Source organism: Aethina tumida, chromosome 1 (genome assembly GCF_024364675.1).
Source record: "Aethina tumida isolate Nest 87 chromosome 1, icAetTumi1.1, whole genome shotgun sequence".
Taxonomy (NCBI): Eukaryota; Metazoa; Arthropoda; class Insecta; order Coleoptera; family Nitidulidae; genus Aethina; species Aethina tumida.
Genome location: NC_065435.1, coordinates 55,742,739 through 55,767,159, shown reverse-complemented (window position 1 = coordinate 55,767,159; position 24,421 = coordinate 55,742,739). Strand labels below are relative to the sequence as shown.

Genomic DNA, 24,421 nt, shown 5'->3' with positions numbered 1-24,421 from the left:
GCTCGTGAGGCGGCCACAACATAGCGTAATGATTGTAGAGAGGTCGTTCGAAAGGGGAGAGGGTTACAAGCATTGAAATTAGGAGACAATCAAGCGACATCTAGGTCGGTACTGATGGATACAACCAAAAGTTCTAAGTGTATCTATATAATATTCATTACTCAGCAACTTAGAACTTTTGATCTGAAGTTTATTTGATGCAGCCAAGAGTGTTTTAAAGCTGTTTTCACTTGGTTAGTGTTGTGGTAGAAAAACACAGTAGGTATGTACAGTAAACATTCAGGTACACAGAACGGTAATTTCTTGAAGCATTTTTCGCTACCTTTACGCCTTGCGACGCCGTTGTTCTGCCTCTCATACTCAGACTTCTAGTGCGCTTCTAAAACGGGACAATGAGACAAAAACGGTCAAGTTAAATTATCTGGTTTTAGAATTTGAGACGTACACAAAGCGGCGATCATCAGTTTGAAACATAATATGCAAACTGTATCGCATCATATTTACATATATTACTGAAAAATCACTGCTTATTGAGTGTATAATAAATAATATTTAATAAGGCTTATATTGAACATTTTTTTCTTATTGTAAATGTTTTTATTTTTTCAATTAGTTCTAAACAAAATATACACCAATCGAAAATCGTTTGATCCTTTGAGAAAGATCATGCACGACAGAGACAGTAAAAGCAAATTTGCTTCGTAGTGACAATCTCTTACCGTCTCTGTCATGTATGCTATGTCTTTCAAAATCAAGTAGGATAAAAGGCTTTCCTACCGGTATAGTGCAGCTTCAAAAACATAATTATCGATGTTATCAATATCAAAATTATTCCTAACTTAAATATTCATTTAACAATTTCATTTTAAGTTGATTAATGTTAATTCAATGGCAGTCTATTTATAATTATTTGAATCAATGACGATCTTGTTTTCTTTTTGAGATTGTATTTAATGTGTATTTTTGATTAAGCATGAAATCTATTTACTTACATACACATTGTTTTAACAATATGTAAAATTCTAATAATTCAAGTTCATTACATGTTAGTCAATTCTATTTTGCATGAAGAGGGTACCTAAAAGCTTTTAATAAGCCTAATAACTAATCAATTCTAAATCCAAGCAAATAGTGCGAGTTTATTTACATGATAAATTAGATACATATTAACAAATTTATCATGGGCATAACAAAATCAGTAACATTAAATTCAAATAATTCAATATAGGATATAAAGTTTACAATTAATAAAGTAATGAATCAAACAAATCAATTTAATGCTACTGATATGTGCAGTGTTCCCTTTTACAGTTTAGGATAGGATTCATCACAAAAACCTTCATTCCCATTTCAAAGTTAAGATACAGCATTATGTGCAATTAATTAAAGGTTATTTAATTTTTAATAAAAGAGTGAAATTAGTGTATTTGAGTGTGTTAATTATTTATGAACTCAGTTCCAAGGGGAAGTCAAATTCAGTTCTAACATGACTGAAGTATATTTTTTCGAATCATGCTTTAATAAAGAGTTGTGACCATTTTATATATTGTGCATCATTGTGCTGTAAACAACTTGTGCACCTAAAGCAAATGTTTGGCTTACTTTCGGCATGAATTCAATATAATGTTTTCGTACCGCTTTTTTATGCTAGAAAAACAAGCAAGTTATTCCACTTGATGATTGTTGGATGTTCAATTATCAAATCCAAACATATTTTTATTATTGGACTTTTTCAAATTCCAATTTTAACATGATTTCATAGCAAAATAAAATATGTATGGAAGTGACTGATCATTTTAAAAATAGCATTAGGTGAAACTTACCTCTCCATCAGGATTTTTTTCGGAATCAGATTTATCATCATCATCATTCTCATTTTCTAAATGCTCCTCCGTTGTTTGGGGCATAAGTTGCAGTTCTTCCTTCGACTTGAACTCGAGTTTCAGAATGTACGGTGGAAAAATTAATCCTAAAATAACCTAAAAGGCGACCGTAACAACATGTTACGTATTTAAAATTTAAACTTACTTTTATGTTGGTATTTTTACGAGTTCGTAAGCCCCCCATCCATAAGTCGGCCAAAATAATCTGTGAGCAGGGATGCGCTAGTAATGCTCTGTGATTAGCTGCTACAGCAAGACTAAGACAAGTTTGTCCTGACCAGTTTTGTAATTCACACGTCAATAGGTGTTGCGTCCTGTCGTCGTCTTGTCTATAACAATAGTCCAGTACTTCCAATGCTACAAATAATACGATTTAGTACAATGTAAAGAAGAAATTTGATTTTTTCGTACCGATGTTTTCAAATTCCTTGCCGTAACTTCTAAGTTCTTCATAGACTTCAGTTTCCATGTCATCTTCAGCTGCCTCGTGTGCCATTGCTTTGTATAGCTTACAAGCCACAAGGGCTTTAGCCAGGGCTTCTTCACCATGCTGCCACATTAGCAAGGCCATTTTGTGCCTCTTCATCAATACAGCCCAGATCTACAAGTGATAAAAATTGTTTTATAGGAAAAATATTAATGTTATTGCCGTTTACCAATAATTCGTTGAATGGATAGTCAAAAAGACAAGGGTTAGCGCTGCTAGGCAATGCTTGAGCCAATAGGCTCATGGCGTTGCCAAACTGTTTGGCATAGGCCGTGGAATTTCCCTGCATACTTTGTCCTTTGTTCATTACTTTTGCGTAAATAGGCCTGAATTTCCTTCGAGTGTAAAAGGCCCTGTAAGCTCCACCCATCAATTTATTTATGACTAATCCGATGTCGTGGAGTGTGTAGACGTAACCTGCCGGAATATGAGGCCGAACATCCCTCAATATATACCTAGAAAATTGTGTGTGTGTGATGTTTTGAAAGAACCCAGCATAGATGAGATGAGCGTACAAATGTATAATAAAATACTAAAATGATTTATGTGAATTCTCCTCCTACCTCAGAGTATTACTAGGCCCTTGTTTGGAGTTATACAAATTCTCCAGCCTTGGAATTGTTAAAAACTTCCTCATGCTAACACCATTTTCTAGAAGTAGTTTGACGAAATCGCACCGATCGTGCTCCAGAGCCTTCATCATGGCTTCTTCGAGGGCTCCAGCTGGCCATTCCTGACCGTACACGAAAATCTCCGATCGTGCAATGTCTGCTCGGTTCCAGGTGAGGGCCAAACTGAGTTGTTCAGTGGGTGACAGGTGCTGGGATTTGAATAGGGCAGTCAGCACAGTTTGATCCAATTCCTGAGGTTTTTGGTCGTATTTGTCGGCTATCCGATATATTGTTATCTGCAAATAAATTACCCAATTATCGATTATATTGGGAATGTGTTTATGGTTTTCTTTTACCAAATGTCTATTTTCGACACACTGTAAAAGTTCACAAAATAAACCTTCCGCCAGCTCTATAGGTACTTCAAAGGCTCGTTGGATGGTGGCAACTATGTACTCTTTCATGGTCTTCACGACGCTGTACTCGTATCTGCGAAGCACACATTCTTTTAAATGAGTGTGAATCATCATTACATGCACAATCACAGAAGTTGGTGAGGACTCACCAACTTCTGATGTTTAATACGATTAATTTACATACTTGCACATGAAAGCGATTATGTCGGCTGCTCGTCCGGAACCATCGCAAACTACCACTGGTACTGGAGGTTCGTCTGTGATGTATTCCAGTACGGCCCTTATTGTATTTGTTCCGCCTTCTATTACTAGGCATACTAACGGAATAGGACTTTGAGTAACTAAAAAATAAAATATTTAATTATCATTTTATTATTTGGAAACAGATGTGGTACCTACATGGATATAGCCTTTGTTTTGATATATACTTTTCTAGTCTACGTCTGAGGATAATTTCAGCACCATATTTTCCCACAGTTCCGTTATCTACCAGCAGGAAATATGCGTGTCTGTTATTTAAGGCCGCCGTTTTAGATCTGAAAAAAATGTTAAATGCTCTAGATGTACAAATTTTTCTGATTACCTCTAGCTACGTTAAAAACTGTTTTTAATTTTCGTCTTTAGATTATTAAGAAAACTGATCCAGGTTGTAATAAAAAAATATATTAACAAATTGAAAAAAAAGAAACAAATTCATTGTTTAAATATTATTTTGAAAGATTAACTATCAACTACCGCATTGGTTACACATATCGATGTAAAGTGTGTGACATTCAGTTTGTCAGTGTCAACGTTTCAAGTATTTTTACACAACCATGTTATACAAATTATAGTGCAACCCATCCAATCCATTTCACAATCATCACAACATTTGTGTATCTACAAAGCATCTGAGACTAATCTAATGAATAATATCTTCAAAATATCAACCACCGTGGTTAAAACAGTGAACCGACCACCACTTTTTAAACCACTGAAAACAGCACACTTAATTGTGCCAGCTCCGACATGTTCTGGAATAAATTCAAACGGTAAGAAACATCCTAAAAGAAAAATCCACACGAATCGTACACCGCCAGGTCAAGAATGTACCCCAAAGACGCCGGACTTGGTCTTCGTACCGAGGTTATTCAACTGGATAGCCAACAAGCTAAAGTTGAAATATTTACAGAAAATGTGGGACAAGGATTTCACAGAGGGTGCATTTATTTATGGTAAGTGATTCGGCACATGCAAATCATATTAACTAATGATTTTCTTTCTCAGGAACAAGCAAAGCCGTTTGTCGGATAACAGAAATAATACACTGTAACAATCCGAAAGAATTAGATGGATTAGTTACTGATAATGCAAAATTGAAGATGTACACGATTATTCACACTAAACTAACGCCAAAACAAAGGGACATAATACAACTGAAGACATCAGATATTAAAGTATTAAGTAAGTATTTGCATATCACAAATATTTGGACAAAACTTACTGACTACTAAAATGTTTCTTTACAGTTCCATTGAGTGTTAAGCTAATAAGCAGCAACGGCGAAAAGAAGTGCAACATAAAGTTGCGGGTTTTGGCTTTAAAGTGGTACAAACAAGTTAATGGAATCATGAGCCTGGTTTTGGTTGGTGTAGAATCCGAATTTTTAAGAGATTATAATGATGAATACCCAAATTGGTTAATAAGTGATTTTCATGTATTGGACTGTACTATGATAAACGAAGTAAGATAGATAATAGTTTGATAGTTGCATATCATACCTCGGTGATGATATAGAATGATATGGTACTTCAGTGTTATGACCTATTAGATCTTGATTGTTCTCCACTATTCCCCATGGCGCAATTCCTAGTGTGTTCACCCGACCAGTTCTTTGAGATCTTTCTAGCAAAAGGGCATCTCCAACATGTTTCGTCACTCCTGCAAAATAATAAAAAAATATATATATATGTAAAAAACCTTTAACTATATATGTATATTGTAATTGTACCTGTATTCGTTCCCCCCGTAAAAATCCATGCACCAGTTGAACGAGCAGCTTTGAGCAAACCCTTTCGGAGCACCTTCTTGAGCTTTGGCTGAAGTTCGAAGTTGGCTTTGCCGCCCTGAATAGAGATGAGCAGTTTTGGCAGTTCGAGACACCATTCGCGAGTGATGAGTTGCATTAAGTGTTCGGGTTTGGTATCGTGGGCTACCCTGATATACTAGAAAATGAACCACATGGTGAACAGTAATAATGTTAAATGTTGTGCATTTGTGAAATTATATGTATTAATTTTAAATAAAAAAATTGCTACGGCAAAAATTCTTTTTGTATTTATATACATGTAAGTTATTTTTATAATCACTTGTTTGTAGGAAAAGTTCCTTTATATTATAAATATTTACTCCGCGTGGCGTTAAGTTAAAAGGCTTTCTTTTTTATCCTCGGGCGTCCGTTGTTTAAAACTTTCAGTTTCGATATTACTACTTATCGAATTCCATTATACCGTTCAGAAGCTTAGGATCAATTTCGACCCCGTACTTTCAACAATTTAGAAATAAAAGTGTAGCTTTTGTTTACAGAAGTTTATTTTCATTAAGATAAGTTTCAGACTGTTCAAATATGATTATTAATCTTGGATTCATGACATGGTTTAAGTGAAGTACCAGGTGCAGCAAAAGCTAACTGTTATCCTTTAGTAACTGATGAATTTCAAGCACATTTCACTTTGAATGATTAATATTGCTTTGATGTATCCCAATCGACTTCAGTTTGCTTTAATAAGTGACAGACAGATATCAATTTAATTTTAAAGGGGATGACGTGAAGATTCAAATTATTCTACTAAACGGATTATTTTTAAGTATCCCTTTTCAGGAAAACATGGCAACACAACAAGTCTTCAAAGTATATCAGATAATTTATAAGCTTTCATCAAATAGAAATATACAGATCGTGTCTTATTTAGTGTTCTGTGTCCACAAATACGAACATGGTGAAAGCAGACACAAAGTAAATATTGAAAGGATTTGTCTTTTATATTATTAATCAGACAAAAAACATCTAGATGCCGCAAGAGATTTATGTTTATAATTGGGAAATATGGGTGAAAACGAAGTTTTAGAGTACCCCCATATTATTACAGTTTTTGAAAATTATTTTTCACTAGAACATTTAGTCTTAAATTTTTAACATAAGTTCCATTCATATATATAGTTGATCGGGTTTATTGGAATTATTTCCTGACGTTTCGCTAGCAGGAGTGGCTAGCCTCAATCTTTACATAAGTTCCATTGCATGTTGTCCATTAAATAACCAATATAATTTGAATATGGAGTACCTATAATTTCCTAGAATCTTCTTACTTGAGGCACTACTGAATACTTCATGAAGTGTCACATTATTACAGTATAAATTGAGGGTTGTCTGGATAAATCAATATGAATTATATAAATTTTCTACTTAGATGTGGATATTTTTCCTGTGCATTAATTGTGAGTACTATATACTATTACCAATTTTCTTTAATAACATTATCACTCGATTTTTCTAAAATCAAATATTCTAAAGATTATCAGATGGTCCCATGTTTGTTTCATGGGCTTTCTATTGGCTTAGTATATATATCACGAATGTCATGCAGTGACTTACTTACACTAATTGCGTGAATATACAATGGATTGTGTATAGGATTGAAAATACCGTATTATTACTATTCCTTTGAAATTTTCTATTGAAATACATCCTCTTTATATTTATATATTATTATATTTTCATACGAATATTCATTTTTAAAAGAAATTCATGAAATAATAAAGGTTGTAAAGGAGTAATATTCAATATTTTCCTTAACTTAAAATACATACAAGCATGTAAAATGCAAGATCAATTTTTAAATTTAAATAAAATGTCAAAGTTCGAATTTACACAATTATTAAATATAAAAATTCCTTAGAAATTAATTGAAATTAATAACATAAACATTTTCAATTAATATTTTTATGTGAAAAATGCAATAGCATTTAATAATATAATACATAAATATAATGCTGAAATAATTACGATAACCATATAATTAAATATGTTTTGCATAATTAACTTTCAATTAGCCATTTGATACGGTATATTATTGTTAAACAAAATTATTGTCGCAATTAAAACACTTCCATTTAACGAAATTGAACATGATTAACTTTCCTGATCCCAAAAACAAAGGATAAATAAAGTATTCGGAAATTATGCGCCGTCTCCGGCGTCATCTCTATTCTCCTCTGCCGCGTTCCCATTATCGTAAAAACTGTCGCCAATAGAGCCCGAAATGATCCAATATATAAACGCATCTCTGCAACAAATCTCCGCCGGCATTATCTCGGTCCATTCCTGCGTCAATGAGATTGACTTTGCCCGGGAACGTGGGGGCGGGTTGAGCGTTGACGCTACTAGAAAAAGGGTCCTATTTAACGAGCGTCGGGGGCCTCCTGTTGCTTCGATTCGTTTTCGTTCGTTTGGCTCATTGCCCGGCAACGCCAATACCGCTATCCCACGATAAATTACTGCCGGGGATGATATTAAGCCGGCCTGTGGGGTAAACGCTGCCCACCATTGTAGTAACACTTCAAACTAATCAATTAGCTCTTAATTAGCGGCACTGTAATAACTGCTAGTTTGGGATGACTGCTCTGGAGGGTTCTCAGTCATAACTTCCATTTGAATATTTATTGTCGAACTTCTATGAATGGCTGATGGGAATACCAACATCAATGCGGTCCAATTTTCTCGAAAGTTTACGGGACTCTAAGCGACGGGATTGTAAAAATAAAGTATTATATGCGATTTTCAAATTTGCCATGTTAATATTAATTGTTTGTCAAATTAAGAAGTCTTATTATTTGGGCATTTAATAACATATAAGCATACAACACGTTTGGAAAAATATTATGAACAGTGATATCATAGTGGCATGAAATTATGAAATCAGAAGATCCAGTTGACGATGTTACAGACAAACCTTAAAAAAATTGGTCTAATAAATGAAACACACACATTTGAGAAAATCACTGTATCTTTAAGAAATGTTGATCAACAAGTTTATCATTGATTTAACTGAGGAAAAATTAAATTAATCCAAGGAACATTGGAGAGTATTAAGTATATTAAAAATGTAGTTCCGAGTCAGGGGATGATGTATAACATGTATACACTGTGCATGTATTGCTCTTGAAAAGGCTCAAAGTAAGTAAACAAATTCTTAGTTATATTCAAATACCCAGTCTAATAAATTTATATTGTAATAAGAAGTAACTTGATCAAAAGCATTAGAATGGTTAGGCAAAATCAAAAGTTTTATATTAAAAATATAATCTTCTTGAAGTCATAAATGTCTAATTTTCAATTTAATTTCATTGAATAATTCATCATAATATCCTGTTAGATAATTATATGCTTTATGTGAGAATAACTAATGCGATTAAGAGATTTGAACTTATCAAAGGCCATAATTAATATAAAATCATTTGTACGATTACGTAGCTGTATTCAGTTGTAAAATCCCTTTCCATTAAAAATAGAACATCACAAGTGGCTTATAGAGAACCAGAGATATTTGAAAACTACCGAATTTTTATTGGAATAATCAAAACGTAAAAGTGGCACTTGACTTACGTTTCGGGTTCAGTCTTTGTTAATAAAATTATTAATAGGACACCGCATATTTTAATAAACAACCTGATTTACATAACATTTTATACACAGAGCTATAAATAAATTACCGGAAACGTTTTAAATAAATAAAATAATTCTTCACACATTTATTATGGTCTAGTTAAAATTGTAGTTAAAAAATCCATAAATAATTTAGTCATTTTTATTAATATCAACGTTCCGATTTTTTATATGCATAATTAATACTAATACGATAAGGGACTGTTGAATATTAATGTCTTTTACAATTAGAGACGTTGGAATATAGACGCAATTAATATTCAAACGTAGATTGTACCTTTATTGACGACTTTTCACCGAATTAATTTTGCATAACGTACACGTACTTATGAATTTTAAATAGGCAATCAGACTTTTAAATAAAAAAAATAGCGCACAATTGATTTGTTTTAAAAGTGAAATGAATAATTTAAGATTGAAGTTATGTACACATGCCATTTATTAAATGCATAAATATAAGGCAGGTTCTTGGTTATTTGATTAGCTCGAACATAAAATTGAAATTTTCTTTCGTTTTTTGTTTGATTAAGTTTTATCTATAAAATGTCAAACTGCTAATAACTAAGTTATTAGTAATAAAACTTTGCAGCGGAAGCTGGAATTGAGCGGTGTAATGATTTTTATTTTAAATGTAAACACACTGCATTTGAAATTTAATGTTTAAGGAAAATTATTACGCCAATTTTGAATAGAAATCTGGCTGAACAGTTTTCCGTTGTTCAAAATCAATTGTAATTATAATAAAACCAAACACCTGAGACTAACTATAAATAAACAAACCTCACATTTACATTTTCTGAAAGTTTCTAAAGTCGGTTTTATTCCTTCGCCTTATACAATAAATCGAAATAAATGGGGGCATTGCTAAACACGTGATTGATTTCTTTCCTTTCTTCAATACTGAATCCAACTCCCCGCAACTCTCCGTGGTTCCCTTTAGTGGTCTATAGTTTATATGAAAACGGGGGAGACTGAGTTTCTCGAATTTTTTTTTTGCCAGATTAATGATACAAAAGGTGTGCCCGACCATTCTTTCCCTTCGACATTCTCTTTGCGACCGCCTTCCATTTTTATTATCTGCGAATTTATGGAAATCATTCGAATTTGCCGACTCACTTGAGACCGCGTCACGGGGAGGTATTAATTTTAATTGTAAAACAGTCGAGAAAAAAAGATATTTTTGAGTCCAAAAAATTCCCAAGTGGGAAAATTTTCACTTATGAATTAGACTGGTTTCGTTTGAAGATAAGGAAACAACTTTATTCAGCAAAATAATAGCTATTAAAACAAATGACATAAGCAAAACTAATTATTGAAAATATTTTCAGACAAAATTACTTTATTATAAAAGTGCTTTTAATTTAAAACATAATTTGTTTTGGTCAAACAAATTTTTAGTGATTTAAAAATATTATTTTGTCCTAATAGTGCTAGATGGTCTTTTTAAATACCACAAGCACTTGGAAATGTTCACGAGCGACTGCCATGGTAATTTTATTTTAAAAACTGAATTAATTGACATAAACGATCGCTCATTGCGGGCAAAATATGTTAATGGAGAACCATCACCATCAACTGAGCAAGATCTGAAAATTATTAGTCACTACATAAATGACGGCAATTACCCTAGGTATGTCGCATCTAATGCTTAATTACTTCATCCTCTCCTAAGTCCTAAATTAATTGCATTAGAGCCGTCTGGTAGACGGTGTAAAAATGTCAAAGAGAAAATGGTGGCTTGTAATTAAAGAATTCTCTTTAGTAATGGCATAAGCAAAGGAACAATTTGAAGCATATTAAATTCTGGCGAATGCGCCGCAAGATAATTAAATTTTTGGCGAAGGCGCACAAGAAAATGAAAATATTGTCACGAAAATAATTGATGCACTAAAGTGAGATCAAAGTAAATAATTAATGACTTACTTGGGCTTTGGATGGATGAGGTCCACCCTGGAACTCGAGTATACCATAAGCGTCTGTGGGTAGAGCCACGGTACACTTGCTGGGGAACCATATCTCGCAACCGAACGGTGTGAGTGATGGGTTGTTTTCAGCCAGATGTTTGTGTTGATCAAAACTACGGCCGCAACAGCATCTGAAACAAAAAAATTACATTTTGTAGCAAAAAAGTAATTAAATTAGTTGTGAGTGCGCCAGTTCCATTCTTAAACCGAATCAATTTTAATGTCTTGGAAGTTACGGATGTCAAGAAAAACGACTTCGTCGACTGTAATACAGTTAACACTCGAAGTGTTCTTGCCTAAAAACCCCATTCTCTCCGTAATAACACATCCCTGATATACGTACTTAAGCAGTCGGAGCGGAATAAGTTGCAGGCTACGAGGGCTGCAGCCGGAAGTAACGACGGAAGAGCTCGCGATGAGAATTATTCAGGTGTCTACTCGTTGAGCGAGTACCGTAATATCCGTGAGAAGATTTTTGCAACTTTAAACACGTCCAAAGGTCATTATTACTGTAGGCATTTTCAGATCTCACACCGCCAAAAAACTGAATTAAGTGAATTTGGTGGTCAAATGGAAACAGATGGGCGTGTGTGCGTCGTTAAATTCATTTGGATGGTGATCCCAGGAGACGCCGGGCTGAGATTGAACGTAACGGACGTCTGCTCATGTCTGGGTCCTAGGGATTATTAAGGCACGTCAAATGGAGCACATAGATTGTCTCGAGGCTGGAATCTTAAATCTTACTACACACGGTAACCGGCCAGATGCTGCCGTTGTCCTTTTCTCAGTGATCACATTTAAAATTAAAACAATATATTCTTTTTAAATTAAATTTTTACATTATTTAGACATTTGGCATTCGTTAGTGGTTTAAAATAAATGAATATTTTCTCGCTTCAGTTGTAAAATTGTTGTTTTTGTCTGATGGCTTTATAAAAACTAAAATAATAGTAAAATAAATTAATTTTAATCCGAGGAAGTAAATATACAATTATTTTAAAATACCTAATAATTAAAACGCTTGCTCCAAAAGCTTCAATATTTTATTTAAGGGACATAAGTAAATATTTTGATACGTTTTTAAAGAACATAAGCTTTGTAGGAAATTTTTAGTAAAATTCGTTTATTTTTGTGTTTAATTCGAGGTATTTGGTTAAATTATATGTTACTCACGACAATAATGTAGGAGTAATTTATGTTCTACAGACAATCGCCACTGTACGGAAAACACGAGTTCTCCAATAAAATATTTTGTCGAATCTCGTTTCATTGTGCACGAGATGATAGCGAGATAAAAATAATAATGAAAACTTTTCATTTAGAACACGAAACAGAATATTTCGTGCAACATTAAGCAGTTATCCTTTGAAGTCCGCAAATTAAACGCAATATTATTTATCCGATTCCACGAAAAATTTCCATTCAAGTTTGTTCCGTTCGTTCGAATTGAAGATTTGCATTGCTTATGAGACAGAAAACAAGAAAACTTTTTTTAAAGACAGATTTAACTTTATACTTTGCTCTCCCGGCACGATTTTAACATACAATGGAACTTAAAAATATGGGGTGTAAATACTATTTATTATAAATCACCTGTCTAATCTAATTACTAAACTCTCCCCCAAAATTACGAGATTACCCGGGCGATGCAAAGGTAGATGAATGAAATACTGCGAAACTCAATTAAACTACCGTAGCGATGTTTGTTTGTCGGCAGTTCCCGTTCGTTTACCGAAAATTATAATAATCTTAGTATAATGTAATTCACACGCGTCCATAATTTATCTGGTCAGATGATGCAGAAATAACGAAGGAAACTGCACAGAACACGGCGAATTCATCGAATTCCATTCGTCCCATCTGCACACTTTTACCGATTTATTAAATTCCAAGTGGAACAAACAAAACATTTACAGGAGTATAAATACCTCGGGCATCAGGAAGTAAATTGAATTTTAGATAATGAGAGGAATTTATGCGGAGGTAAGGAGTAAAAATAAACTAGTTTGCTTGCTTATAATTGTCATTATTTAATGAATAAAGCAGTGTTTCTGGATGGCAAGCAGTGGTTTACTCTATCATTTAGGCTTATCAGAAAATTAATACACTGTAATTTAAGTAAATAGTACGCCGTATTAAAATCCTCGCAATGACTTTTAAAAAATGTCAACATATGCAATAGACGCGTTCGTGTGTTTCGACGTCCAAGTGGAAGATATGCTCAATGAAACTTAGTAAATACCACCTTATTTGGTGAAGGTTCAATTATGGTGCGGAGGCGCATTTCTTTAACATCAGATACCGACTTGGTGAGGATAAATAATCGGAACCTTAATGCAGAACGTTACATTTTAGAAGAACATGTCGCACCATATGCCCCTTTTGTAGGTTCAAATTTTTCACTAATGCAGGATAATGCACTATCATATACAGTCCATGTTGTCTGAAATTATCTTGCTGTTGTTGGGATTAATGCTACGGCCTGGCCAGCTCGCAGTCCAGACTTTAATTCAATAGAATATATCTCAGACATTCTTGGGAGACGTTTAAGGGACTATCCTAACGATCTGAATATCTTAGAGCATGTGGGGCATCCTTTACTTGGAATTTGGGAGAATTTGAACCAAAATGAATTTCGAACCCAGGTTTTGAGAATGAACAACAGATGTGAGGCTGTTATTCGTGGTTGAGGTGGAAATGCAACATTAAGTTCAAGTTTTTATTTTTCATTACATTAAATTTTGTTAATCTTTAACAACAAACAAAAAGAATGTTTTTAAAAATTGTTTGTATCAATTATAAATAAAAACTTACTTTTAAATAAATTGTGTTTACGTTTACAGAAAATATTAATAATAATCAATTATTATTGGTGAAGTGTATTGGAACAGTGTAGTTACCTCATAGATAAATGCCAAAGTAATAGAAATATTGCTAAATTTTAAATTATTAAATCTAGTACTTTAAGTTCAAATATATGAAAAACAGTTCCTTGAAGAAATATTTAGAAAAGTATTAGTAATTTGCAACAAAATAATGATATAAGAATGCTGGGAGAATTCAGTTATGTACCTGATGCCGCATACCTCAGTAATGTGGGATTGGTCTGAGAGATTTACCAATAAAACCACAGTTGCGAGGAGGACGCTGTAGGGTTCTAAATCGCAAATATCGGTCTTAATTTGCGGTAGTTTTATTTAGTCTACCACTACTTGGTCTTTCTGAAGTAAAGTCAGTTTGATTAAATCGAGTATACAAGCGAGAAATAACACTTTGTGCAACATTGCACATTGTATTGACTTATTTAGAACTTTCGAACATGAACTTACATTAGTATTACTGAAGATTTGATGTTAAAAAACGTTTTTCATCAAATTTTACTCAAGAAGATTAGAAGATTAGTTAGTGAATTGGCCATTCGGTTGTTATTAGCATTTGGATAATGTACTCAATAATAAATTTCGAATTACCAGTAATGAATTGGTATTATTTTACTCGATTGTTAAATTAATTACTCCATATCCAAAATCTTAATTATCACATGCCCGAGTCGTAATTAATCAGCTTAACATCGGCGTCGTGCAACGCGATGCACTCCTGTCCACTCCGTGTTCTCGCTCTCGCTCCCAGTCCCCGAGGCACCGCTACCGAAAGAATTTCATCACCGGGACAAGTTCGGGGCCCGATTAGTTCGACCATCCCCGGAATGAAAAAATGCACGGATGCGAATTTAATTACGAATGGGAATGGCAAGCGGGCCACAGGCGGATAATACTTGCACAGGAGAGCTGCATCGATTGCGGCACTGCTGACGCTTCTGCTGCCGCTACCGCTCCGGCTCATGCCGCTCCCGCTGCTGAATTATTCGCGAAATTCACGGTTATGGGCCGGCGTGACCGGCGGTTCGGCAGTAATAGGACTTGGTCGAATTATTAAGGTCCCTTTAAGACCGACGGACGGTGCGGGGCACTCGTGCGTTGATCGGGGCCATTCCCCCTCGGCGCGGGCGGTTTGGGGGCATTAGATGTATGTATTTTGACGAGACGGTCAAGATGTAATAGAATAGGTGTCTAACTCTGGCGGAACTCTTCCATTTTTAATAATCGTACGATTACAGTTAACAAACAAAAAAGATTATAAATTATGTATAAAAAATTAATATTTCATTTAAAGAAATTGATAGAAACAACATATAAATGAGAAACAGAATATTAAACAGAAAAATTAAAAAGAGACTATTATTCAAAAAAATAAAATTTATTTATTAAAAATTCACACGATTTAATAAACATAAATGAGCAATTTTTTAACAAATTTATACGATTATAAATTTTAGTACATTGTATGTCCTCCATGGGTATCGATAACTGCTTAACATCTCCTCTAGGGCGGAATTGATTTGACCCAAAAACTAATTTTTCATAAACCTGGATATGTGTTTTGGATCGTATGCATATAATTTACCAATATATCTTATATATCTATCGAACCAGTACCAGATGCCTAAGAACATCTTTATATCATGATGTTTTCACCACCGATTTTAATTGTTGGTTTTTGGTACTTAAAATCGTATTTCGTTACAACTGGCATCCTTACATATTTATTGTCTTCTACAGTACTAACATCCACATGCGTGGGGGCCAGTCCATATGATTCCTGGCAAATTCTATTAGGATTTTACGGTTTCCTTTAGCCATATGCCGAAAAACTCTGCTTCACATAACCAGTTCAATAAAGAAACAACTACACCAAAATCTTGGAATATTTTCTCATATTCATATTGCCCTACATATGAAATTTTCTCAAAATTATTGAAACCTTGACTAATTCTTAAAGTTTGCGAAATCTGACGTTCTTTTAGTCAGAAAATGCGAATTGTTTTTTCAAGTTTTCTGATAAATATACGATACGAGTTTAGTATATCATTTTTATTTTACGTCTCGGATGTTCGAAACTTGCTATAGAAAATTATATTTGCATTATATAATCATTTCATCACTACCAAAAATATTAGATGATAATAAACACTATTATGTTAAAAGGAAAATTAGTAAATAAGATGTCTTAAAAGTTACCTATTTATTTATTTATTTAATCATTAGTTTTAATAAGACCCCCATTTTAAGCTTACTAGACTCAACTTAAATTTAACCTCTCAGTACAATTATCAAATACTGCTGTTTACATTTAACGGAGCCTCGAAACACCAACGTGATAATTAATATCGGAAAATTCTATAAATTTTAAACGTTGTACCCATCTAGTTTTAATTAGCGCCTCTCATTAGCATTTAATTTATCATACTTTATGGAAGACTCGATAATCTATTGAAAAGTTGAGTGGCGGCAATTTTCCAGACCGTGGACTCGTGAAATATATGTTACTAGCAAAACGACGGTGATTGATTGAGGGATTAATACGCGCAGTTCTTTATATAGCTGTGGAGTTTCAATTTTAATCTGGTGCGTCGTGTGACAAATGGATTTGTATCTAGTATATGCAATGCCCATGTTTAATCAATGTTATGAATCCACTTTGATGCTTTCGTTCATATCAATTATGGACTAATATTTCAATTAGTGCGGCAAATTAGATTTTAATTAGATGATTGGTAACTGCATCGATTAATTGGTTTTATTATCCTCCCATTCTCTCAGCGTGACATTTTAAATTAAGCATTATAATATGAAATTTTAGGAAAAATACGCATATATATAACGTACAATTTTAATATGTTTAGTGCACGGTAATGTTATCTGTTAATAAAAGTTTCTGTAAACTCAGATTACCATTGTACTCGCGTTTTCATTTTGAATTACGTGGCGCCTGTTATAAGGTGGAATTTATTATTTACGGGCAATTATTTCGGCGTTGTGTTATGACATTTATTTTCTAGACGAAAATGTGAATTTTTACAGCGACAAGCAGGCTTTACTGTTTATACTCAAGTAATTATTCTGTTGAGTGCATTTGAAGTAAATAATTTTTATAAAACCTGACAAATACATTTTACCTAACATGTATAACTTAATTCATAAATAACCAATAAAAAAATATGTTGCATCAAATAGTAAAATATAAATTTAAAAAAATTTAATTATTTATTAATTCAAATATAAACTAGTATTAAATGGAGTTTTTATTACACTCTTGATTCCATTGCAAAATTTTTAATTTATTAACTATTAAAAAATATTCAAATCATTTTTTAAAGCTCAAATACCTATTAATATAATACAAGAAATCTTAATTATTAATAATGTGCTTATTAAAAATACAGGACAGTAAATTTTTATATTGAGTTTTAAAAAGATTGTAAAAGTTAATGATTTTATAACAATCTGCTTAATAAATAAAGTTGAGTATACAACATAATTAATAATAAGCTTAAAATAATAATTTTATGCGAATTTTAAACTTGATATAAAGCAAATAGTTTCGTAGTCATTAAAACTTTTTCATATACATATATTATTCAAAGGAATTTCTCAAAACAAAATATGTTTTAATTAACATATTAAATTAATTTCGCACACTAAATAATTTGTTATTCCCAACTTATCGGAAATATTTTAACCACATACTCACTGTTACGTAAGAAGGACTTAACTTAAATGTAACAGCGCATATGTGGTTAAAATTTTTCAGATAAGTTATGAAACACCTTGTATATATAAAATATATTTTTTATCGCAATTTATTGGAAACGAGATGATAACCAAAAATTTTTTATGATGGTAACAAAATATGAATAAAACAAATATAGCAAATGGGTTTAATGATTTTAAATAAAAATTTTATTACATGAATTTAGGTACTAAACAAAGAAAATAAAATATTTGGTGTCCAATAATTTAATTCCTTACTAATTAATCAAATAAAATCTAAACGATTTGTACTTTTAAAATTTCGAACATTTGAGAAACATAATTATTGTTTACCATCAATTTTTAACGTTTTATGGTTTTACCAGATGATGTGATTTATCACATGATGCACGCAAAGCCGGAAGATTAATGCTTTTCACAGTATGTAAAGCTACGATTAATCATCGAGCCTTTTAAAATTTTTACTTTGTAAAAGCGTTAGATGTGATTTATAGATAAAAAACTTATTTCAAACATACGACGATATCTGGTGCTCTTACGCCCCCGCATATAATTCAGTGTGATTGACGCTTTTGTGCGATGGAGCAAATTCGCAAAAAGCAATCGAACAAAACAACATTTATGCACAAGTTTGCGTTCCTAAAATGCAATTTAATATCTCTTTGAGTAATGCTTTTAATATACGGTAAACGTATGTTTCTGGCTCTTTATATGAAAACGTTCTCGGCGGGAATAATAATTTTTCCGCCATTGCACAACATGTGCTTCCCTTGCAACATTTAATCTAGTCAATTTTGTATGAATACATGCGATAGGAGTTTTAAATGAAAATGTTTATAATTATGGAATTATCAGTTCTACTGGAACTAGACTAATTTGAATTAAATTGGCGAAGTTATTAATTAACTTTACGGTTAATGGGTTGTGATTAAAGAAGGATTTATAACTTTTAACTGCTAAACTATCTGATATTGAATGAGTTGAATTAAATCATGTACCGAAGTGTCTTAAAAATTGATAGATTTAATGCCTTTAAATATTCAAGAAAATGTATACTGTTAAAAATGCTGTGATACAATGAGGGCTGGTAAATCTGGTTGAACAGTAGCCCAAGAAAGATTTTGATGATTTTATGGTGGACATGTTGACTATCTACCAAGAAGCCAAATGATCAATGTAACGGTTTACTGTTAAGTGGGTTCTATCTCATCCACCATATAGTCCAGGTATACTATAATTTTTAGTTAATAACAATAAATTAAACAAGTTTCTAAAATTTCCCAATAAAGAAAAAAAATCATTAAATATTAAACATACATTATTAATTTCATTATAAATTAAATCACTCAATTATGAAAAAATCATAAATTATAAAGAAAATACATACAAAAGACGAATAAAATTAAATAAACAAATTAATTTTCATATTTTGTAGCATACCTCTTGTTTTTTATAATTCCTATCCATCTATTTCTGATGAAGACAATAAAGTTACAGATATATTGTTTTGAAATTGTTGTTGCAATAATTATACTATACAATTCTTCAATTTTTAAAATTTTTTGTATGGGTTGATTGAATTTCCCTATTTACCATCAGGTTTTTAATGGGATTAAAATTTGGACTCTGTGGTGGCCATTTCAAAACTGTCACATTATTATCTTGGAACAGTTGCTTTACAACTTTTGCCGTTTGCTTGTTCATGTTTTCCTCTGCATACGGTAGCAATGTTATGCTGAGTATATCCATATGTATTAATTTTACTTAAAAGACCTACTTTAAACCAGAAAGAATGATCAAACCATTACATTTCCAGTACTATATTTAATTGTAGCCAGTGTGTATATTGGATGGAATCTCTCTCTGAACGCCACACCCGACGAATACTATCTGAATTATGCAAGTTAAACTTGATTTAATCAGAAAACAATACTGTATTCCACTTGGAAATGGTTCAGTTTACTTGTTCACGGATGAACTCAAGGCAGACTCGTCTGTTTTTCATAGAAATGAACGGTCTTTTCGCAGGTTTTGGAGCATGCAAGTTGTTTTCCCTTAGACGAATAGTGATGACGAATAAATAGTATGTACAGAAATATCAATAACGAGGGGTTCTGCACGGAGAGTTATAATAATAAATTATAATTTTTCGATGATTTTGGAAATAATAGAAATAAATTAACTCCGGAGTGTTTCTTTTACAATTATATTAGTATTAAGCTCGTTGCGTGTAAAAATAATAAAATTATTAATAGTAACAGTAAAGGAGATAACACTTGTGTAGTATGTGTTAATTTCTCTAATTTTGCTCTGTGCTGTATCTCCTCCTGAAAAGAAGGTCAAAACTGAGATCGATCTTTTCTTCTAGTTTCAAAAATTTGCTCGTAGAACGTTGGCAATAAATGGTTGAATATAATGGTGATTATTTAGTTATAATTAATAAAAAAATTTGCTATAATTATTTCAACTACATAATCTGAGATCTTTAGCTAGTTTATAATCTAACCGCTAATTCAGATGAAATTGCTTTTCCCATCAAAATAACTAACAGTTTGGTTAGTTTAGAAGTTATCCAGTTAGTTTATGAACTAACCACTTGCACATCAGCATATTAAAACTTTATCTGTTTAATTGAGTGGAATTTGCCTAAGCCGTAATTGTACTGTAGGTATTAACAGACAGAAGTGATTGAATACTTTAAAATACTCAAATATTTTACTTATTCCAAAAAATGTTATTTACATGAGTCCCGTAGACATACTCGAAACGAAGAAGTAGACCTAAACGTTTGAAATAAAATAAGTTCAAATCTAATTTGTAAAGGGGTCGGCGCTCGAATCGAATTCGGTTAATACACTACGGCAGCAAAGTTTCTTAACAGGCTTCCGCGTTCTCCCACATTCTGTTTTAAAATCCATTACGGTACGTGGAATCAAACCGCCCCGTTCCACAAATATTTAACCCAATTTCATGCTACAATTAGAGCGAAATGCGATTTCCTCCTACAGCTATTTGGGTGCAATCGATATAATAATATTCCCGTGCAACAGTTTAGCCAAACTATTTTAAACGTGGAAATCTTTACATATGTACATACATATCGTGCGATTAATTTCTACTTCTGACACACGCTCAACGTGTCAGACGTCTTAATAATTCGCTTTTACTGACGGCTTAGGCATTCGGTGTTTCTGCACGCTTCCAGGTTTTTCACAATGTGAATGTTACACAATTAAACCATGTGACATTAACGAATAATTTCGGGAAACTTCATGTGCGCTGATGAGATTATCAACATTACAACGCATATCCCCCATAACGGGGAAAATTTCGGTCGTAGTTTTGCATTATGTTTATTACGTTTGTCAAAACTACATGGAAAATGGGTTTTCCTTAAAGTAGTTTATTCGAGTTCCGCACGGCTTAAAATGTATTATGTATATACAATCAGATTCCCATTTCCCGTGATCAACAACAGTTTACAGCTCCGAACGACAAACGTAGCTATTTAATTGCAATCGATGGATAACAAACAATATTGTAACAATTCCCTTACGTGTATTTAACGTTTGCGCAAACTTTAATAAGTTACAATATTGCAGGCATGCAATAATTCTCATTTAAAACAGTCGCGGGATTAAACGAGTCTCTTTTGGTTTTTGGGATTATCTTGTGTCGCTGTCGTTCCACTTTGACAGTTTTAAACCGAAGTTACGGTCGCTTAAACAAGTAATTTACTACTCAAAAAACGGTGTGCTTTTAATTGCACATAATCCGAAACTGTTTGCAATAATTTATTTAAATTTAATTTTGTTTATACCCGAGTGTTAGTCAAATATTAATTTTGTAGCGAGATTTTTTTTATTAGAACAGAGCGTTTAATTACTGTTTTTAATTTGATCAAAATGTTTTAATTGAGGCAAACATGCAACAAACGAATCTAATCAATTGATTTTTTTGTTGGCAACACGGCTATTAAATTTAATTGCATAATTATTATCGTCGAACATATCTGTAGGGTTTAAATTTGTATATTGAACGCGCAAATTTGCTTTAATATTTATCCATGAAATGGGAACATTTTAATTGTTCTGCATGATAGGTTGTAAATGTCGACATCCTGAATTTAAATTCACGTGTAAAATTGCTGTTTAGAGAGTATTAATTAATGTTTCGTGTTTCGGCTTGAAACGTCAAACTTATAAAATATGCTTTCGAGGAGCTTTTATTTGTATTGAAATTTACAGTCACTACATAATATACATAAAGACATTATTTTAATTATATTTTATTCGTTGTTAATTAATCATTTCAATATTTTCAGAGTAGATACAGAAAAACTGGCCGAAGTGTCCACGCTAGAATTTTTTAGAAATGCCAATCGAAACAATCGAATATATCTGATCATTTCTCATTTCACAATGTCTACATAAAATGACAGATTTCGATATGGAGTAATAAATTATTTGTCTATTTGTCAATTTTTTTTCTTGATAATCGATGAAAATATTCTATAGACTTAATGTTACGTAATGTAATATACCTTCTTAAATTTTTGAGATATTTTTTTTCTTTCAAATGAAAGTAATCGAATAATTTACATTTAAAATGTCGGAAGTTTCAAAAAATATATTATAAAATGATGTCTTAAATTATGGTAAATTTTAATATTACTTTTATTTAATAATACTTAAATTATTATAAATATTTAATATTGTCGACTACGAAACACTTTTAAAGAAATATATATTTTTGAGATAAACTCTTATACTACGTAAAAAGTGAATATAGAATATTTCCTAAAAATTGAAACAAAAAAAATTGTCAAATGTCATTATCAAATTTTAGAGCTAAGGGGCACACCTAGTGTGTGGCCTATAAAAAAAGATTTTTGAGAAAATTACTGCGTCAAATGATTAAAATTTGGAGGATACACTTGAGTATAAATAATAATAATTTTAAGTGAGTTATTCGCTATTAAACTTATTGTTTGTATCTGTACTAACGAATATAAAAAAAATTAAATTAAATAAAATGGCATAGTTTTGAAGAGTGTCGAATTTTACCCGAAAATTAAATAATTTTTGGCCTGCCAAAATTACATTTTTAAACAATCGAAAAACTGGAGGGTCATGTTACAGAAAAATGTAAACAAAATAAGCAGAAAAAAATTAAGCGATCGTATGATTTGTGCTCGAGTTACAACTGCAGCAAATTTGAAAAATGTAGTTCCGAGAAAATCGCGGTTGGAGATAAAATGATTTCAACAGTATGAATAGATAAATATTATATTTAGAGATCATCTGCCATTTCAGATCCCTATAATTCTCTTTCCTTTTCCTCGAAAAGCGCCTGTTGGGCTATTGTAGCTCTTCATCGAGATGATCGTTGGACTAACTCCGTTTATTCCGGTACCTAAAAGGCGCATCACAGTCACTAAACGTCTATTTATTTCAAATGCAGGCTCGACTTGGATCAGTTAAAATATTTTCATCATTACACTAACATTGGTAAGCCTCGTAGGAAAGGTAAATTTCTAACTGTTGAGCGACTACTTTTTAGAAGGGTGTGACTCAAAAACTATTTGAGATATTTATTTGAAACACACTAGGTGTGTCCCTTAATTTTACTAAAAATTTTAAAATAAATAAAACTAGTTGTTCTGAAATTCTGAATTTTTATTAAAAAATATATATTTAAAAAATAAAATTATTATACATACATTTTGATTTTGAATTTTTGTTTATTTTTATAATAATAATAATAATAATGGGTTGGGTTGAAGCAAATTGTCTATTAAAAAATATTATACAAAAAGTTTATGTTATATTAAATAACAGATTATCATTAAAAACTGAATAAGCCAAATTTAATGTTTAATGTTTCTCTTTAAAAATTCAACGGAAAATGGCCTATTATGAATTCATTATTTATTAAACAACATAAAAAGTTTAGAGATTGAAAACGGCCCGGGTTACATGAATTGTAAAATTTATAAATTTTAAACAAGATTGGGAATTGCTTCCCATGTTACAGCCAATATTGAATTTATGAACTGCGTCGTAGAAACCAGGTGCTTTTTTTAATTTAGGTTTGTAATAAAAATTTTTAGGGCCCATCGGCGAAATTACAATCCATTAAAATGCTTTTCAAAAAAAAAAAAAAAGAAAAAAGAAATTAATGAAGCGAAAAGTTGGTATAAAATAATAACATTTTGCCTCATTACTTATTAACAATACATTTTCCTTTTGTCGGTCAATTATTTACGAACGGAATAAATATTCATATAATAGATCCATAAAATAGACTGAACAAACACCAATTTGAAGCTTTAGAATGTGCAAAACTAAATGCGGAGCGCGTAAGTTTTCCTAAGGATGAGTTAATATAAACGAAGATAATGAGGGCTGGCGTTTACATGAGCCGTGTTGAAAGATAACTTTATTAGTTTTATAATTAACACTCTTACACGCCAGATTGGACCTGGAACGAAACGGCTGAAAATAAAATACTATTAATTCAGCACTTGAATTTTATTTTACACGACGGAATTGAAACACGTAATTACACTTCATGCGGACCCGGAAAATGAATAGACCCAATTAATGAAATTTATAATATAATTCCGGAACAACGCAATTACTAGTTTTGTCAGTTTAATCCGGCACTAGATTCATTTTTAAATTGCACGTGCCACAGGGATAATCCGGTTAAAAAAGAAGACGACACGGCACGTCGTGGATTT

General features: G+C 32.2%; 2 protein-coding genes across 3 annotated transcripts in view; one reads left to right on the top strand and one right to left on the bottom strand.

The window, feature by feature from the left end:
* Window positions 1–24,421, bottom strand: part of LOC109602459 (transient receptor potential cation channel trpm) — a 106,762-nt gene that overhangs the window by 7,508 nt on the left and 74,833 nt on the right. Inside the window, exons 6-17 of one of the 2 annotated variants that reach the window (XM_049961415.1) lie at window positions 11,025–11,196; window positions 5,388–5,601; window positions 5,158–5,317; window positions 3,797–3,933; window positions 3,582–3,738; window positions 3,338–3,470; window positions 2,934–3,277; window positions 2,540–2,825; window positions 2,295–2,484; window positions 2,029–2,240; window positions 1,824–1,979; window positions 323–379 (exon numbers count right to left, since the gene is read on the bottom strand). In XM_049961415.1, the coding sequence (XP_049817372.1) occupies window positions 323–379; window positions 1,824–1,979; window positions 2,029–2,240; window positions 2,295–2,484; window positions 2,540–2,825; window positions 2,934–3,277; window positions 3,338–3,470; window positions 3,582–3,738; window positions 3,797–3,933; window positions 5,158–5,317; window positions 5,388–5,601; window positions 11,025–11,196 (2,218 nt within the window). The remainder of the gene's footprint in view (window positions 1–322; window positions 380–1,823; window positions 1,980–2,028; window positions 2,241–2,294; window positions 2,485–2,539; window positions 2,826–2,933; window positions 3,278–3,337; window positions 3,471–3,581; window positions 3,739–3,796; window positions 3,934–5,157; window positions 5,318–5,387; window positions 5,602–11,024; window positions 11,197–24,421) is intronic. The other variant, XM_049961416.1, reaches the window with a different exon arrangement.
* Window positions 4,170–5,344, top strand: LOC126264277 (uncharacterized). Its single transcript, XM_049961419.1, has 3 exons — window positions 4,170–4,611; window positions 4,664–4,840; window positions 4,906–5,344. The coding sequence occupies exons 1-3, from the start codon at window positions 4,302–4,304 to the stop codon at window positions 5,127–5,129; spliced, it is 711 nt and encodes a 236-aa protein (XP_049817376.1). The 5' UTR covers window positions 4,170–4,301; the 3' UTR covers window positions 5,130–5,344.

Coding starts and splice junctions, on each gene's coding strand:
- LOC126264277 (XM_049961419.1), top strand. CDS start 4,302: ATGAATAATATCTTCAAAATATCAACCACCGTGGTTAAAACAGTGAAC. Junction 4,612..4,663: donor AGAGGGTGCATTTATTTATG/GTAAGTGATTCG, acceptor TTTCTTTCTCAG/GAACAAGCAAAGCCGTTTGT. Junction 4,841..4,905: donor ATCAGATATTAAAGTATTAA/GTAAGTATTTGC, acceptor GTTTCTTTACAG/TTCCATTGAGTGTTAAGCTA.